The 16,017-nt window shown below is 39.6% G+C and overlaps 2 protein-coding genes across 9 annotated transcripts in view; one reads left to right on the forward strand and one right to left on the reverse strand.

Moving 5' to 3' along the window:
* Nucleotides 1-4,186, reverse strand: part of P4HA1 (prolyl 4-hydroxylase subunit alpha 1) — a 98,858-nt gene extending 94,672 nt beyond the window's left edge. The window contains exon 1 of the mRNA XM_074232809.1: nucleotides 4,095-4,186. The gene's annotated coding sequence lies outside the window, so the exon portion shown is untranslated. The remainder of the gene's footprint in view (nucleotides 1-4,094) is intronic.
* The window catches only part of NUDT13 (nudix hydrolase 13), a 31,334-nt gene that overhangs the window by 6,977 nt on the left and 8,340 nt on the right, over nucleotides 1-16,017 (forward strand). For 2 of the 8 annotated variants that reach the window (XM_074232815.1, XM_074232810.1), the window contains exons 1-5: nucleotides 4,108-4,196; nucleotides 6,990-7,134; nucleotides 10,145-10,278; nucleotides 13,108-13,239; nucleotides 15,571-15,677. In XM_074232815.1, coding sequence (XP_074088916.1) covers nucleotides 7,043-7,134; nucleotides 10,145-10,278; nucleotides 13,108-13,239; nucleotides 15,571-15,677 — 465 coding nt within the window. In that variant the 5' untranslated portion in view covers nucleotides 4,108-4,196; nucleotides 6,990-7,042. Of the gene's footprint in view, nucleotides 1-4,078; nucleotides 4,197-6,989; nucleotides 7,135-10,144; nucleotides 10,279-13,107; nucleotides 13,240-13,758; nucleotides 13,838-15,570; nucleotides 15,678-16,017 lie in introns of those variants that run through there. The other 6 variants (XM_074232812.1, XM_074232811.1, XM_074232813.1 and 3 more) reach the window with 5 other exon arrangements.

Raw genomic sequence — 16,017 nt, forward strand, 5'->3', positions numbered from 1 at the left:
GAAATTTAGACCATTCTGCTGAGGCTGCTGGGATAGTATATGAATGGAGGGCGGGGGAGGCAACTTTCTAGATAAAGGCTGTACCTCTCTCTTGATGGTATCTTTCCCAGTGTTTAACTTGAGCACTCACATAACTTTAACCTCTGTTTAACCTGCCTCTGCCTCAGTTTCCTCATCTGGGCTCCTGTGAGGATTGAGATAATATTTGTCAATCATTGAATATCGTGCCTAACACAAATTAAGTGCCATATAAACAATAGCTGTTTCCTAGCTGATAAATTCCTTGTGAGCCATGACCATGCCCTACATAGCTATGTATCTATAACAGTTTGTGCCTTTATGGGAAGGTATCATGGGAGAATGAAAAATATTTGATTTGGTAATTAGGAGACTTGAGTTCACATCACTGTGGGCAAGTCAATTAACTTTTCAGGGCTTGAGTTTTCTGATTCATAAAATGGGAGGGACTTAGCTAGCTGACCTTCAGATCCCTTACAAGCTTATTGAGTAAGAACCACTTTCCACTTTAGTGGAAAGAGTATGGGACTTGGAGTCATCAGGGACCTGAGTTCAAATCTTACTGTGGACATTTCCAAGCTATGTTTTTATATTAGCTAACACTTATACATCACTTTTACTGTTCACAAAATACTTTACAAATATTATCTCATTTTATTTTCACAACAAGGCCGGAGAGAGGGGTAGGTGCTATTATCTTCATTTTATAGATGAGGAAAATGAGACAGAGGTTACATTACTTACTACAGGGTCAAACAGGTAGGAAGTGTCTAAGATTGCATTTGAATGGGATCTTCTTAATTCCAAGCTGGTGCCATCTAGTTGCCCTATATGTCTGTGGTTTACCTTTGAGTATGTCCTAGGTAGCCGCCTCAAGTCCACCGTATTAGTCTTTGTTGATCCAGTAATACAAAAGAAAATTTCTCAACTAGCCTTCCAACATGCTTCAGGGGGTCATTTGAGAGTGCCCACTCTTATTTAAAGTTCTGTTCTTTTTCACGTGTTGCTGCTTTGGGGAGACTTCTGACTTTTTTCTTTGGCAAGTCGATAAACATGGTGGACAGACCCAGATTCCAAAAAGTGGAATGTACTGATTGATATCAGAAGGTCCCTTTCTACGGAAAGAGTTCCCAAACTGCAGAAGTGCTTGGAGAGCCAAAGGATGAGACTTTTGTGGAGATGAAGAGCATTTATGAAATCCTGCATATTGTTTTAATGATCCTTTTTGAGTAACATAGTGGCAGCTTTGGGTTTTATATTTCTGAATTTAGGCAGTCCTTCCCACTTCCTTCTAGAAGGATTCTTGGGTGGTTTTTAGTGGATTTGTTATATTTGGCATCTGGGCTTCTTTCCCTTGGAAGTCTTCTTTTTCACCATGCCCCACCATTTCATTTGCTTAAATTCTATTGTGTATTACCTCTATCCTGAAGACCCTATGATAACTCTAAAATAGAGTTACATAACTTTGTGGCTTTGTGCCATGATATCATTGAGGTGGACTTCAGGGAGAGCTTTCAATTTAATTAAATGAAAAATAATTAAGCACCTACTATATGCAAGACTACTCCAGGCCATGAGCTGAGGTTACAAAGATGTGTAACAAAATAACCCTTGACTTCAAGGTTCTTAGGATATAATGGGGAGAGGGGCAGAGGTAGGAAAGTGAGACTTGAGATGTGGACACAAATTAAAACAATAGAGATGGGGGGGGCAAGGAAAAAATCCAGACAATACAGTATAAGTTTGTTTTTTTGTATCTTTTTTCCTAAAGCAGCTCTTAGAAAGATTAATAAAGGGGGTCGGCTAGGTAGCGCAGTGGATAGAGCACCTGCCCTGGAGTCAGGAGTACCTGGATTCAAATGCGGTCTCAGACACTGAATAATTACCTAGCTGTGTGACCTTGGGCAAGCCACTTAACCCCATTGCCTTGCAAAAAAAAAAACCCTAAAAAAAAAAGATTAATAAAGGCTTCATAGGGGTGCTGGAGCCCAATCTGTACCTTGAAGGAAGAAGATGTCAGCAGGAGAAATGAGGAAGAATATTGATATGGGAGTTGGTCTGCACCAATTCACCAATGTAGAAAGAGGGAAGGGTGAGATGGGGGAAGAACAATTGTCTAATTTGAATGGAAATGAGATCAGTGCATAGTAGTAAGACTGGAAAGGTATTTTGAGGTTAGAAGATAAATAACCTTGAATGACAGATGTAGTAGGAGGAATATCTACCAGAGTTCTCTACTGCTTGAGCTGGGTCACTTCTCATACTTGGTATCAGATATTGAGTCAATGCTTGAGATCCATCTGGCCCAAGAACTAACAACTCAGGTCATCAACTTTGCTTCCCCACTGTCTATATATATAAAATTTTAGGAAGAGCCCTCAATCTTCTCCTTTGCCTGACCTGTGGTGACCAAGGACAACTCAGAAACAGGGGAACTGTACCCTACTGAATCAACATGGTTTCTTCACTCAATATCCATTCATGTTGAATATCCTTGGCTAAGTAAATCTCCTTTTGTTTACTGTTAGATGGACTATGATTGTCTCATTTCATCCCAGTCTCAAACCAGAGACCGATCTGAGTTAGGCCCAGTTTATGACACAAGGATAAGGAGTTTGTATTCTGTACAATACTGAAGGTCCTTCAGGTGGAAAAACAGAATCATTCTATTGTGCTCCTTACTCTGATACACAGAGACGTAGACACACACACATACATTATGTTGCAAGACTCTGGAAGGCAAAGATTGTTTCATTTGGTATTTTTGTATCCAAGTTCATGAGAGGATACATGTCAGAGTTCTCTAGATGCAAAGTCATTCTTGGAGTCCATAAGACCTGGGTTCAGATTCTACTTCTGATACATACTAGGTACTCAAACGTGAACAAATCACATCTCAGAGCCCCAGGCAACTCTTTAAAATTGTTAAGTTTTAGAAATGTTGATCTGAATCTGTAAGGGAAATTTCCATGTCAGGAGTTCCCCACAAAGAAAAAAATCAAAGATCCAAAGCAATCTCCATCTCCCTTCCTGCAAAATATCCTATCACTGATCAAGAAATCTTGCACATAAAACTGTGGTATATGTATGTCATGGAACACTATTGTTCTATTAGAAACCAGGAGATACAGGAATTCAGGGAAGACTGGAAGGATTTGCATGAACTGATGCTGAGTGAGATGAGCAGAACCAGAAAAACACCGTACACCCTATCAGCAATGTGGGGGTGATGATCAACCTTGATGGACTTGCTCCTAACATCAGTGCAACAACCAGGGACAATTTGGGGCCGTCTGCGATGGAGAATACCATCTGTATCCAGAGAAAGAATTATGGACTTTGAAAAAAGACCAAGGACTATTACCTTTAATTTAGAAAAAAAAAACTGACATCTTATTGTCTAATCTTGCTATCTCTTTATGCTTCTTTTTTTTTTTAGGTTTTTGCAAGGCAAATGGGGTTAAGTGGCTTGTCCAAGGCCACACAGCTAGGTAATTATTAAGTGTCTGAGACCGGATTTGAACCCAGGTACTCCTGACTCCAGGGCCGGTGCTTTATCCACTGCACCACCTAGCCTCCCCTGTTTCTTCTTTAAGGATATGATTTCTCTCTCATCACATTCAATTTGGATCAGTGTACAACATGGAAGCAATGTAAAGACTAACAAATTGCTTTGGGGGGGGGAATAAGATTGGGAGGAAAAATTGTAAAACAAAATAAATAAAATCTTTAATTAAAAAAATCTTAAAGCACTAAAAAAAAGAAATCTTGCACATAGTCCACAATTAATAAATATTTGTTTAACTGAATTGAAAAATGTAATTTCTACCAACAGGAAATATGAAGGAATTTGATTATTAACGTGATGTAAAGAATATAACATCATAGTGGGATAGACAAATTGAGTTTCAAAGTAGCCCAACTCTAGGAAATACGCTCAGGACAAACTTTCATCCTTATGGGATGTACTGGATTTTCTCCATATGGGGACTTCTGTCCCTTGTCCTTGCTGAAAGTCCAACCCCACTCCTGAGGGTTCATTTCTTTCTGTCGCATGCAGCACCTTTCCTTCTTACCTTAACCGACGTGGCTATGTCTCTGTCCCTGATCTGGCGAGCAGCTTCCTGGAAAGTACCTCAAGCATGTAGGCATTTCTCCACCTATGTCAGCAAGATGCGGTAAGTGTGTCTACATCCCTGGCTTTGCTTTTTTCCTGCTTGGGGCCCCAGTGGTATGTTTCCATTGGCATAAGACCAAGAAGAAAATAGTCCCAGTTTAGCCCAAAGCTTCCTGATCAAAGTGCTAAGCAAGTTTGCTAATAACAATGTCATGTTTCTTTATTTTTGTGCATGTTTTATCTCTTGTTCTTTCCCCCTAATCACAGTACAGATGGTACAGTGGAAAAAGCTTAGCATTTGCAGAGAACCTGGGTTCAAAAACTCTGTCATTTACTCCCTGCGTGACTTGAGGAGAATCATTTTATTTCTCAGCTGCCTATTTCTTTATCTGAGAAAAGGAAGATTCAATCCCTTCTACTATTAAATCTGTGATTCTTGAGAGCAAAGATGGTTCCATTTCATCTTTATAACTATGGTGCCCAGCTCAGGGGGATTGGGTCTAAGCTTGGGATTGGTTCAGTTCCACAAAGGTTTATTTCCAAGCTCCTACATGTAGGCATGTTGAGAGGAAAAAATTTTAAAAAAGTCAAAAAACCTTGGCAAAAATAACTCAGTCCTCAAGTGACTTACTTTCTTTTGGGGGTGGGAATGGACTGGCAATAAGTTTGAGGAATTTTAGGAGGAATCAGGGAAGGCTTTACTGTAGAGGTAGCAATGAGTTGAGCCTGAAACAAAATGAGGATGTTAGGGAACCATTTAGGCCTCAATGGCAACTGTGTTCTGTAGTTTAACTATTTATTTTTAATTTAATTTAATTAATTATCTGTGCTTTTAACATGATAGTTTAATATTCCTTCAATTAAATGCTGGGGATCCAAACACAACAATAGAAGAACTTGTCCATTCCTTCAAGGACCTTCTTTTTGTCTTCTTGGGGGGATGGAAGGTGCCAATACAACTTGTACTCTGATAATGAAATTTAAAAAACCATACAAAGTAATTCAGAGAAATTTGTTTAGAGAAGGGGAGCAGCAGGGAGAACCCTAACAACTGTGAAGATTAAGAATGACCTCATGTCGGGGGGGGGGGGCTAGGTGGCATAGTGAATAGAGCATTAGCCCTGGAGTCAGGAGGATCTGAGTTCAAATCTAGCCTCAGACGCTTAATAATTTCCTAGCTGAGGGGCCTTGGGCTAACCCCATTGCCCTGCAAAAACCTAAAAAAAAAAAAAAAGACCTCATGTTTAAGAGGGGGAAGCACCTTGAAGAACAGGGAAGGATTCCAAGAGGTGGAGGGGAAAAGGGAGGTTATCCCAAGCATGATGGACTGAAGAGGGATGTGGAATGTTGTGTAGGAAGAACAACCAGGAAGCCAGTGTAGTGGCAGTATACAGTGTGTGAGGAAAATAAAAGTCTGGATAAATGAGGGAATGTACATGGACCTGGAGTCAGGGAGACCTGAATTCAAATCCCACCCCAGACACTTACTAACTCTGTGACCCTGGGCAAGTCACTTTATTCAATTAGCCTCAGTTTCCTCATCTGTAAAATTATCTGAGGAAGGAAGTGGCCAAACATTCCAGTATCTTTGGGTTTTTTTTTTTAGTTTTTTGCAAAGCAAATGGGGTTAAGTGGCTCACAGAGCTAGGTAATTATTATGTCTGAGGTCGGATTTGAACTCCGGTACTCCTGACTCTAGGGCCAGTGCTCTATCCACTGCATCACCTAGCCACCCCTCATTCCAGTATCTTTGCCAAGAAAATGCCAAATGGGGTCACAGAGATTTGGACATAACAAAAAAAAATAACTAAACTCAACACATGGATATTGGGAAGGTGTCAGTAGATTATAAAATCCATGACAGTAAAGACTGTGTCTTAATGATCACTATGGAATAATAGCTAACATTTATATGGCAAGTTAAGATTTATGAAGCACCTTATACATTTTATTTCATTTGATCCTCATAGCAATCCTATGAGGTAAATGCTATAATCAGTCTCATTTTACAGGTAAGGCAACTGAGGTTAAATCACTTAACCAGAATTATACAGTTAATCCAGGGCAGTATTTGAACTCAATTCTTCTTGACTCCAAATCAAGCATTCTACCCACTCGTTTCTTCATGCTGTCTTGTGCTCTGTTAAGCCCAGTATCTCAAACAGCGCTTTTACTTAGTAGGCATCTGATAAATATTTGTAGAATTGTTGAATTGACAAAAAAAATGAAATTTCTCCTGCCCCAGTAAGCTTGAATGGTGGTCTTTACAAGCTATAAAGAAACTTTGTAAGCTAAAGGTGCTGCTCATTTTTTTAGGGTTTTTTTTGTTGTTGTTATTGGGGGTTTTTGGCAAGGCAATGGGGTTAAGTGGCTTGCCCAAGGCTACACAGCTAGGTCATTGTTAAGTGTCTGCAGTTGGATTTGAACTCAGGTACTCCTGACTCCAGGGCTGGTGCTCTATCCACTGTGCCACCTAGCCACACCTAAAGGTGCTGCTTTTAAAGGGATGCTGAGGACCTTCAGAACCTCCTCCAGTCTCCCCCTTCTCATGAGGTATAAGTCTAATTGTTTTGTGTTATTGTAAAGGTTATTAGGGAAAAGCATAAATTACCCCACCTTTACCCTTCCTTTCAAAGGGAGTTAATATTTATTCCAGGCCATCAGCTCCTAGTCATTATTTATATTTGGAAAGCCCTGAGTTGGATGAGTCTTTCTCTTTTGACATTCCACTGAGCCTTTGGCTCAAAGTGCAGCACCTGGTCCCAGGGAGGGTTTGGAACAGTGGGTGACTGAAATTCTAGTGTCTTTCATCTCCTAAGAAGAGCTCATTGTAATAATTCCTCTTCTCTTAAAGGGTCCTAAACAGACTCCTGGGCTGGAACTCGATCCTGAGCCAGAACTGCCTCCATGTGTTCTAAAAATGGCATGGTCTTTTCAATGCACACCTGTGGACTGATTGTCCATTTGACTGGAATTTTTGGCAGGGAATGTTCCCCAAGGTCAGTGAGATCTGGGTCTAACTTTGAGCTCTGAGTCTGAGTAGGGCTTAGCCTGGATTGGACTGACTACACTGAGGCCAGGAAAGGCAAAAGTAAAGATTACTGGAGTACTATTTGAGTCACATAGTCTTTGAAGTGACAGATCTAGTGATCATTTTGAAAGAGAGAAGATCACGCATTGAGACTCTCTTTTCCTAAATTTAATTTTGTTTTAACAAAAAACTATTTTGTCTCTCTCCTATCTCTACCCTCATCTACTCACATAATTAGAAAAAAGAAAAAAGAAAAACAAAACTTTTTAACCAGTATGAGCAGTCAATCAAAAAAAAAATCCCCACATGGCCAATGTCTCCCATATTACACCCTGAGCCAGAATTTACTTAGTGAAACCAATTTATAAGATGATGACTTTTTCATGTGGGTTATTAAAAATTCCTTCCCATATTCCCTGAAATAAAAGTAAGGGATTAATAATTTCATGAGGGGAGTCTATTTTTTAATGTGCTGATGAATTGTTTTTTAATTTAAAAAAAATTTGAAATTTGGATGGAGAACTGACCTCCAAACCAGAAAAGTCTGAGTTCAAGTCCTACCTGTGACACTTACTGGTTATATAAGCAGTCAACTTTCTAAGACTATAAGTGTCAGAGAAAATGCTCGCTGCTGTGAGGATACTAACAAATATTTATATACTAAGGGTCAGGTACACTTTATAACTATTATCTCATTTGATCCTTACAACAGACCTGGGAGGAAGGTTATATTATTCCCATTTTTACAGATGAGGAAACTGAGGCAAAATAATAATGATGATGATGATGATGATGATGATGACTAACATTTATTCAGAAGCTAGGTGGCACCATAGTGGATAGAGCACTGAGTTCAAAGAAAGCCTCAGATACTTCTTAATTATGTGTCCCTGGGCAAGTCTCTGTATGCCTCAGTTTCCTCATCTGTAAAATGACCTGGAGAAGGAAATGGCAAATTATTCCAGTATCTTTGCCAAAGAAAATCCCAGATGGGTTAAGAATTGGACACAAGTGAGCAACAACAAAACATTTATGGAATGATTAGTACATATCAGGCATTGTTCTAGGTGCTTCACAATTATTATCTCATTCGATCCCCACAACAACCCTGGGAGGGAGTTGTTATTATTCCCATTTTACAGATGAAGAAACTAAAGTGAGCAGAGTTGAAGTGACTTGCCCAGGGTCACATAGCCCATCTGAGATGGGATTTGAACTCAGATCTTTTTGACTCCAGACTGAATACTCTATTGCACCACCTAGACAACTCTAGCGGGTCCAGTTCCCAAACTTACGAAGCAATATGGGGTAGTGGATAGAGGGTCAACCTTGCAGTCCAGAAGATTTTATTTTGTCTTGCTTCCAACATATCCTAACTGAGGGACCACAGGCAAGTCCTTGACTTTCTCAGACATTTCTCTTAAGATGGAAGTTACAGAGAAGTTCTTTATTTGCACCAGCAAATCCCATCCCTAGAATTTCCCATCCCAGTGAAATCTCATGTTCTGGCTTTCCTATAAAAACACTGACAAAAACAATCACCACATTGAGTGTTTCTACTGATTACTAATGGTGGTGAGCATGGAAGTGGCCCTGAGTTTTCCAATTTGTGGGGCAGAAGAAAGAGCATCAGTTTTGTGACTTTGGGTGAGTCCCTAACCACTCTGGGCTTCAGTTTCCTTCCTCATTTGAAAAATGGGGAAACTGAGCCTTAGAAAATGACCTACCCAGGGTCAACATAGATATTAAATGTCTGAGGCAGGATTCAAACTTAGGTCTTCTAGACTCCAAGTCCAGCATTAAATGTCTTTGCATCTTAGTTTCCTTGTCTGCAAAGTAAGGCCCCTTCCAGATCTGAGCTATGGCCCCATGATTTTCACTTTTGTGCCCTAGAATTTCTTGCTGTCTTCCAAGTCAGTTCAGATGCCACCTCTCCTGAGTTTCCAGATTAGCAGCATTTTCTGGCTTGAAATTACTTTTTTTTTTTTTATTATAAGCATATTGTAGGCTGGGGTTCTTTCTTTCTTCTTTTCTTTTTTCTTTCCTTCCTTCATTTCTTCTCTACTTCCCTTTCTTCTTTCCTTCTATTTTCCTTCTTTCTCTCCTTCCCTCACTCCCCCCTAACCTCTTTCTTTCATCATTCAACATTTAGCTCAATATCTTATGCCTAGGAGCACTTACTGAAACATTTCTTGGAATTAATGTAAAGACTGGGCCAGGAGGCAGCTAGGTAGCATATAGAGCATCAACCCTGTAGTCAGGAGTACCTGAGTTCAAATCCAGCCTCAGACACTTAATAATTACCTAGCTGTGTGACCTTGGGCAAGTCACTTAACCCCATTGCCTTGCCAAAAAAAAAAAAAACCCAAAACAAAAACAAAGACCAGGCAGTGGAGCTCATGTCACAGCAGATTCCATGGACTGGAGAGTGTTCAAATAAGGTTGTATCTGCTTCAGAGGGGCCCATCAATAGACAGGTTAATGGAAGAACTCTTTGACCATGAAACAAAGACAAATAAGCAAATTAAGTGTACTGAATAAGGAATTCAATCTTACATTCAATCTTTGAGCCCTCAACAAAGTAGAAACAACAAACATGAATCCACCACAAAGGGTATTTGCTTTGTGTTCCCTTTTCAGTTCCTCTCTGGCTGTTTTCTCTGAGCGGATGTAGATTTATTTCTCATCTGCCCAAGGTCAAACTGCTCCCAAATACTCAGTATTTGCTTCTGGTTGGCACATCTCCAGAGTGTGTAATATTGTACTGACCCTCAATCTCTCTGCTTCAAAATCTGCCTTACAGCTGCTGCCACAAACCATGAGTGTTTCCTTCTCTCCTCTAGTTCCCTGAGGTGTCCTGAAATTGCCTCAGGAATGTAACTTGACCTTCAAAGATATCAGCTGTTTGGTGACCTTAAGAATCACCTTCATGACTAGCACTGGGCATGGGTTAGGACTCCTCTCTGTCCCAATGACAGGTACCTGTTTGAACTTAAAGAAGATGATGATGTCTGTCGAAAAGCCCAGAAGTCAGGAATGTTTTACCTTTTCCATAGCCTGGCTCCTTTGCTACAGAAGTCGGGGATCCTAGCCCCTCCATTGAGGATTTCAGGTAAGATAAAAGGGGTCCAAAATGAACTCCTGTCCTTGAGTGGGATATTGAAATTGATATTATCTTTTGTATCCAAGACAGCTAGTGATCTCACCACAGGTTCCTATGAGCTTTGTGACCTTGAGCAAGTTACCAAGTCACCTAAATCTTTTTTTTTTTTTTGCAAGGCAAATGGGGTTAAGTGGCTTGCCCAAGGCCACACATCTAGGTAATTATTAAGTGTCTGAGACCAAATTTGAACCCAGGTACTCCTGACTCCAAGGCCGGTGCTTTATCCACTGCGCCACCTAGCTGCCCCACCTAAATCTTTAAGGCAGATTTCAGCCTGTGTTGAAACTTTGTGGGATTCTGAAAAAAACTGAACCAGAGGGACCTCTAAGTTGTGAAGGACTATGCCACCCCTAATGATTGTGTGATCTTATTTTCCCCCAAAAGAATATAAACTCCTTGAAGGCAGGAACTGTTTTGTTTTTGTCTTCATATTCTCAGGACCAACATATAGTAGGTACTTAATAAATTCTAGTTTATTTATTAATGATTTTGTTTGATGTACCTAATGGGATCCTTGGTCAATGTTAATTAATAATGATGAGTTCCCTAGAGTAGTTATTCCCTTCTTTCTCTTAGATAAGTTGGTATTAACTGGAATTTTTTTTAAAAATGTGAAATTAGGGGCAGCCTAGGTGGTGCAGTGGATAGAGCACCAGCCCTGGAATCAGGGAGGATTTGAGTTCAAATCCAGCCTCAAACATTTAATAATTTCCTAGCTGCCGATGCTCTACACTTTACCCCACTGCCTTGCTCCAAAAAAAAAATCTTCTGGTTCAAAAATGTGAAATTATATGAATCCTATATTTTGAGAGGGAAAATGCTGTGCTGTTTGTATAAATGAGTTGTAACATACCTCTAGACAGAGATTTATTCCCTTTCCTTGGACTTTCACTCATACCCAGAGACATCTATATATTAGCAAAAGGTCCCTGAAGAGAAAACCTCCAGGACACTCATGACAGTTAACCTCAAAGCCTTCTGGGTGATGTAAGCAATAGGACAAAGCAGCAAGTGCCCAGATATAGGAAAGTTACATTTGTGTGTGTGTGTGTGTGTGTGTGTGTGTGTGCACGTGTGTGAGCATGTTCATATAGAGTGAAAAACCATGAGATCTTAACAAACCCCAGGACTGGGAAATCCTCCTATTCAACCTGAAATTTGCAAGTTCCTTTAAAGTGGATCTATATGAATGCCTGACTCCTACCAGTGTCTCCACTGAAATAGTGGGGTCCCAGGTATTGGGAAGTGGGGGGGAATAGTGATGTTTTTAACAATGGAGAATATGAGAGATTGGTAGAAAGACACCAAATTCTCTGCTGAGACCTAGCACTGAGCAGAGAAGAATAATTTCCCAAGCACTGAAGGGTCGTATAACTGCAAGAGATGATGAGATCTGGAGGTCAGCTTTCTCAGTTGAGAGAAGGTAAGTGATTGATCCAAGGTCACACAGATAGAAAATGGCAGACTCAGGGTTCCTGCCCAGATACTCTGATTCCAAATACTGTTCTCTTTGAACTTTTCCAAGAGATCTTATTCCTAAATCCATTTATTCTCAGAAAGTAAGCCAAGGACCTCTGAGTATCCCTGAGACTCTTTCAGAGGTATTACAAGGTCAAGACTATTTTGGTAATAATAGTAAAATGTTTTTACATCTAACACAGTAAATATTGATATATACAACCCAAATAACTGGGTAAGAGGTTTGATAATTTTTAAGAGTTCTTTTATAATATTAATAATATAGAAATATGTTTTACATGATTACACATATAAGCAATATCAAATTGTTTCCTCTTTGAGGAAGGGAGCAAGGGAGAAAAATTTAGAACTCAAAATTTTCTAAAAATGAATGTTAAAAGTTGTCTTTACATATAATTGGGGAAAAATACTATTGACATAATTTTTAAGAGTATAATGGGTCCTGAAACTAAAAAGTTTGAGAATGGCCTACCTAAACCATCAGAGATGTGAACTGGTGACTCCCTTACTCCACCTTAGGTATATGAGGGATATTGAAAATGATATTTTCTTTCGCAATCAAGGCAGCTAGTGATGCAGTGAATAGTGACCTTGAATGACTGAATTCAAATATCATCACAGGTTCCTATGAGCTTGGTGACTTTGGACAAGTCACCAAGTCACCTAAGCTATCTTCCTCAGTATCCTCAACTGTAAAATGAGAATAATCATAGTACCTATCTCCTAAGGTGATTGTGAGTATCAAATGAGATAAGATTTATAAAACATTTAGTATAGTGCCCAATATATAGTAGGCTTCATTCCCTTCCCTGGTATTAAAAATTCCCTTTTGAAAAGCATGATGTTTAGCCCCAAACACCTTTTTACACAAGCTAAGACAAAGTAGGGTTATAAACTCTTCAACTTAGAAGTCTCAGAGATTGTCAAATCCACCCCCTGAACCAAAGTCCCTCTATAGCATTCCTTTCTACCACCATCTTTTTAGCAGTGACACAGTGGAATTATATGGTTCCATAGCAGATTGAAAATGATTTTCATAAAGATATGGAATATTAGTGAATAGGAACCCTAGAGGTGTATTCCAAGTGCAACTGCCCCTATATTATAGATGAGAAAATAGAGGGTGAGTGGGGAAATGGCTTGTCCAAAGATACAGTTGGTGACAGAGTCAGGACTGAAAACTAGTCACCCTAATAATGATTTTTGTAACTTTGAGAAATGGAACTCCTTCTAACTTCTTGCATTTGTGATGGTTTCATGTTCTTCTCCCCTCCTCTTTTTGTTTTTCTGTCTTCCTAGAGTTGGAAAGGATCTTGGGCAAGTTTGGACAGGACACAAAGAAGATAGAACACTCAGTTCTGATTGGCTGCTCAGACCAACTTGAAGCTTGGTTTGCCCTGGATCTTGGTCTAGGAAACCCCTCTTCCTCAGGTTAGGGAGATTTATTTGCTCTGATTATCCTGGAATTAAAGGGATCCTTGATGTAGGCAAATGAATCAGGCATTCCCTGACTTGCAGAAGGGATAGTTAAAAGGGATCTTAGAGATTACTCCCTCCACAATATCCCCAGCAAGGCCATGTCTAGCTTTTGCTTGGAGATTCATTGTGAGGGGGAAAGCCAACCCATTCTCCTTTTGGAGAACTCTTTAGAGTTCGAGAGTCTTTCATAGAGTCATAGGCTGGAAGGCCATCTAACCCACCCTTTTCATTTTACAAATGAATAAACTGAGGTCAGGGAAGTTAATTGACTTACTGAAGGTCATACAGGTAGTAGGTATCAGAATCAAGATTTGAACCTTAGATCTTTGACATCAAGTTTGGCATGTTTTTCCCACCAAACAATAATCTACCCTCACTCCTGAATAGACTTTCACAAAGTAACGATTCTAGACAGGAGGCAACTGGAGACTTGAAAGAAATCCCATTCTGTCTAATCTTTTCTCTTTCCAGGCTCACAAAACTTTGTATGTCCACTGACTTGGAAGAGATGTTGTCTTTATCTGGCTGTTTTGACTTTTTTATTGTTTAGGTGAGAGATTTCGTTGTGGTGCAGTCACTTTCCCATAAACCCTCTGATATAAGAATTGATGGATTGTGCCATATTCCACATGCAGAAGTTAACACAAGGCTTGGCACACTTCATAAAAGCTTTTGATTAATTGACTGAATGGTCATAAATCCACTGTCTTTCCATGTTTCTCTATATTGCTTACATTCATTGTTCCTAATGGTACAATAATAGTACATTATGCTTATATACCATAATTTGTTCAGTCATTGCCCTATCCATGGCATACCCAGTCCACCATTAATGGAATGCTCTTTCTCCTAGCCTCTGTTTCTTAGAATCTCTAGCTCCCTTCAGGATATAGTATAAGCACCACTTCCTCCTTTTTAAAAAATTTTTTTATTTATTTAAGACAATGGGGTTAAGTGACTTGCCCAAGGTCACACAGCTAGGCAATTATAAAGCGTCTAAGATTGGATTTGAACTCAAGTTTTCCTGACCCCGGGGCTGGTGCTCTATCCACTGTACCACCTAGCTGCCCCCCCAAGAGCCCTTTCTTGATGCCCCACCATACCAGGAGTTAATGCTCTCTGTTTCCCAGAATTACTTTGTATTATATTTACTTTGTACTGATTCTGTATCTCCATGTCTCTATACGTGGTAAATCGCTCCATTAAACTGTTTTTGTCATTGCATCTCTGTTCCAGTAAGTGTTTAATAAATGTTTGAATTGAATTGAATTGATGGACACTACTTTGTTTTCCAATTTTTGGTTCCACAAAGAGTTGCTACCATGACTATTTTGATATATTTTGGATTCAATTTCTTTAGCACCTCCTATGTTCAGGATCCTTACTCACTTTATACATACACACACATATGTATGTGTGTTTGTTTATATATATATATATATATATATATATATTATATATGCATGTATATAGAGATATATACCTATATTTCATATATCAATTCATTACATAAATTTATTGATAGCTGGGTGGAGCATTGAATAAGGTACTGGCCCTGGAGCCAGGAAAACCAGCAAAGACTTTTACTGTCTATGTGACTCTAGGCAAGTCACTTATCCTCTTTCTGCTTCAGTTTCCTCATCTGTAAAACAAAGATAATGAGAGAATCTTATCCTCTCAGGATCATTATGAAGATAAACAGATAATACTTGTAAAATCCTTTGCAGGGGCAGCTAGGTGGCACAGTGGATAGGGCACCGTCCCTGGAGTCAGGAGTACCTGAGTTCAAATCCAACCTCAGACACTTAATAATTACTTAGCTGTATGACCTTGGGCAAGTCATTTAACCCCATTGCCTGGCAAAAACTTTAAATCTTTTGCAAACCTTCAATCATGCTTTAAGTGCTTATTTATTATTATATGATCACTTTATTGTCATTAATTGTTTAGTGTTACATGCTCAGTAGTGGGTTGAGTCAAAAGCTGGTAGTTATCTTTTGTGACATAACTTCAGTTTTTGTTTTCTTTAAATTTTATTTACTTAAGGCAATGGGGCTAAGTGACTTGCCCAAGGTCACACAGTTAGGCAATTATTAAGTGTCTGAGGCTGGATTTGAACTCAGGTTCTCCTGACTCCAGGGCTGGTACTCTATCCACTGCGCCACCTAGCTGCCCCCATAACTTCATTTTAATGTCCCACTTAGAAAGGTTCCATTAGAATAGAGTAAGGGGCCCTTATATTTTCTGAGCACTCCATTCCTTTGTCTCTTATTTTTCTCCTAGGTTCCTTGCAGAAATCTGAAATGGAAACTGAGCTCCAAGGTTCCTTTATAGAGCTAAGAAAGTCTCTATTCCAACTGAATGAGAAAGATGCTTCCTTGGTCGCCACGGTAGATCCTTGCATTGTCCCTTTTTCTAGGGCACACTTTGCTTGTGGAGAGTTTTGTGTGTGTGTGTGTGTGTGTGTGTGTGTGTGTGTGTGTGTGTGTGTACCCAGGTAGAGATGTGTGGGTGCCTGAATGAGATAGCCAGATAGTATATGATATCTTACCCTGCAGGATAAGGTCCAACCTTCCCACAAACCTTTTTTGAGCTATATCTCATTTTGTCCCCTGAGAAGAAAGGCAGACTGAACTGGATTGGATTTTCCAGCAGACATTACTGATTTTGACAATAAAACTGTTCAAAAAGACTTGCAGCAAGTCAAGGAAATCTGATTTTCACTAAAGG

Source organism: Macrotis lagotis, chromosome 4, assembly GCF_037893015.1.
Source record: "Macrotis lagotis isolate mMagLag1 chromosome 4, bilby.v1.9.chrom.fasta, whole genome shotgun sequence".
Taxonomy (NCBI): Eukaryota; Metazoa; Chordata; class Mammalia; order Peramelemorphia; family Peramelidae; genus Macrotis; species Macrotis lagotis.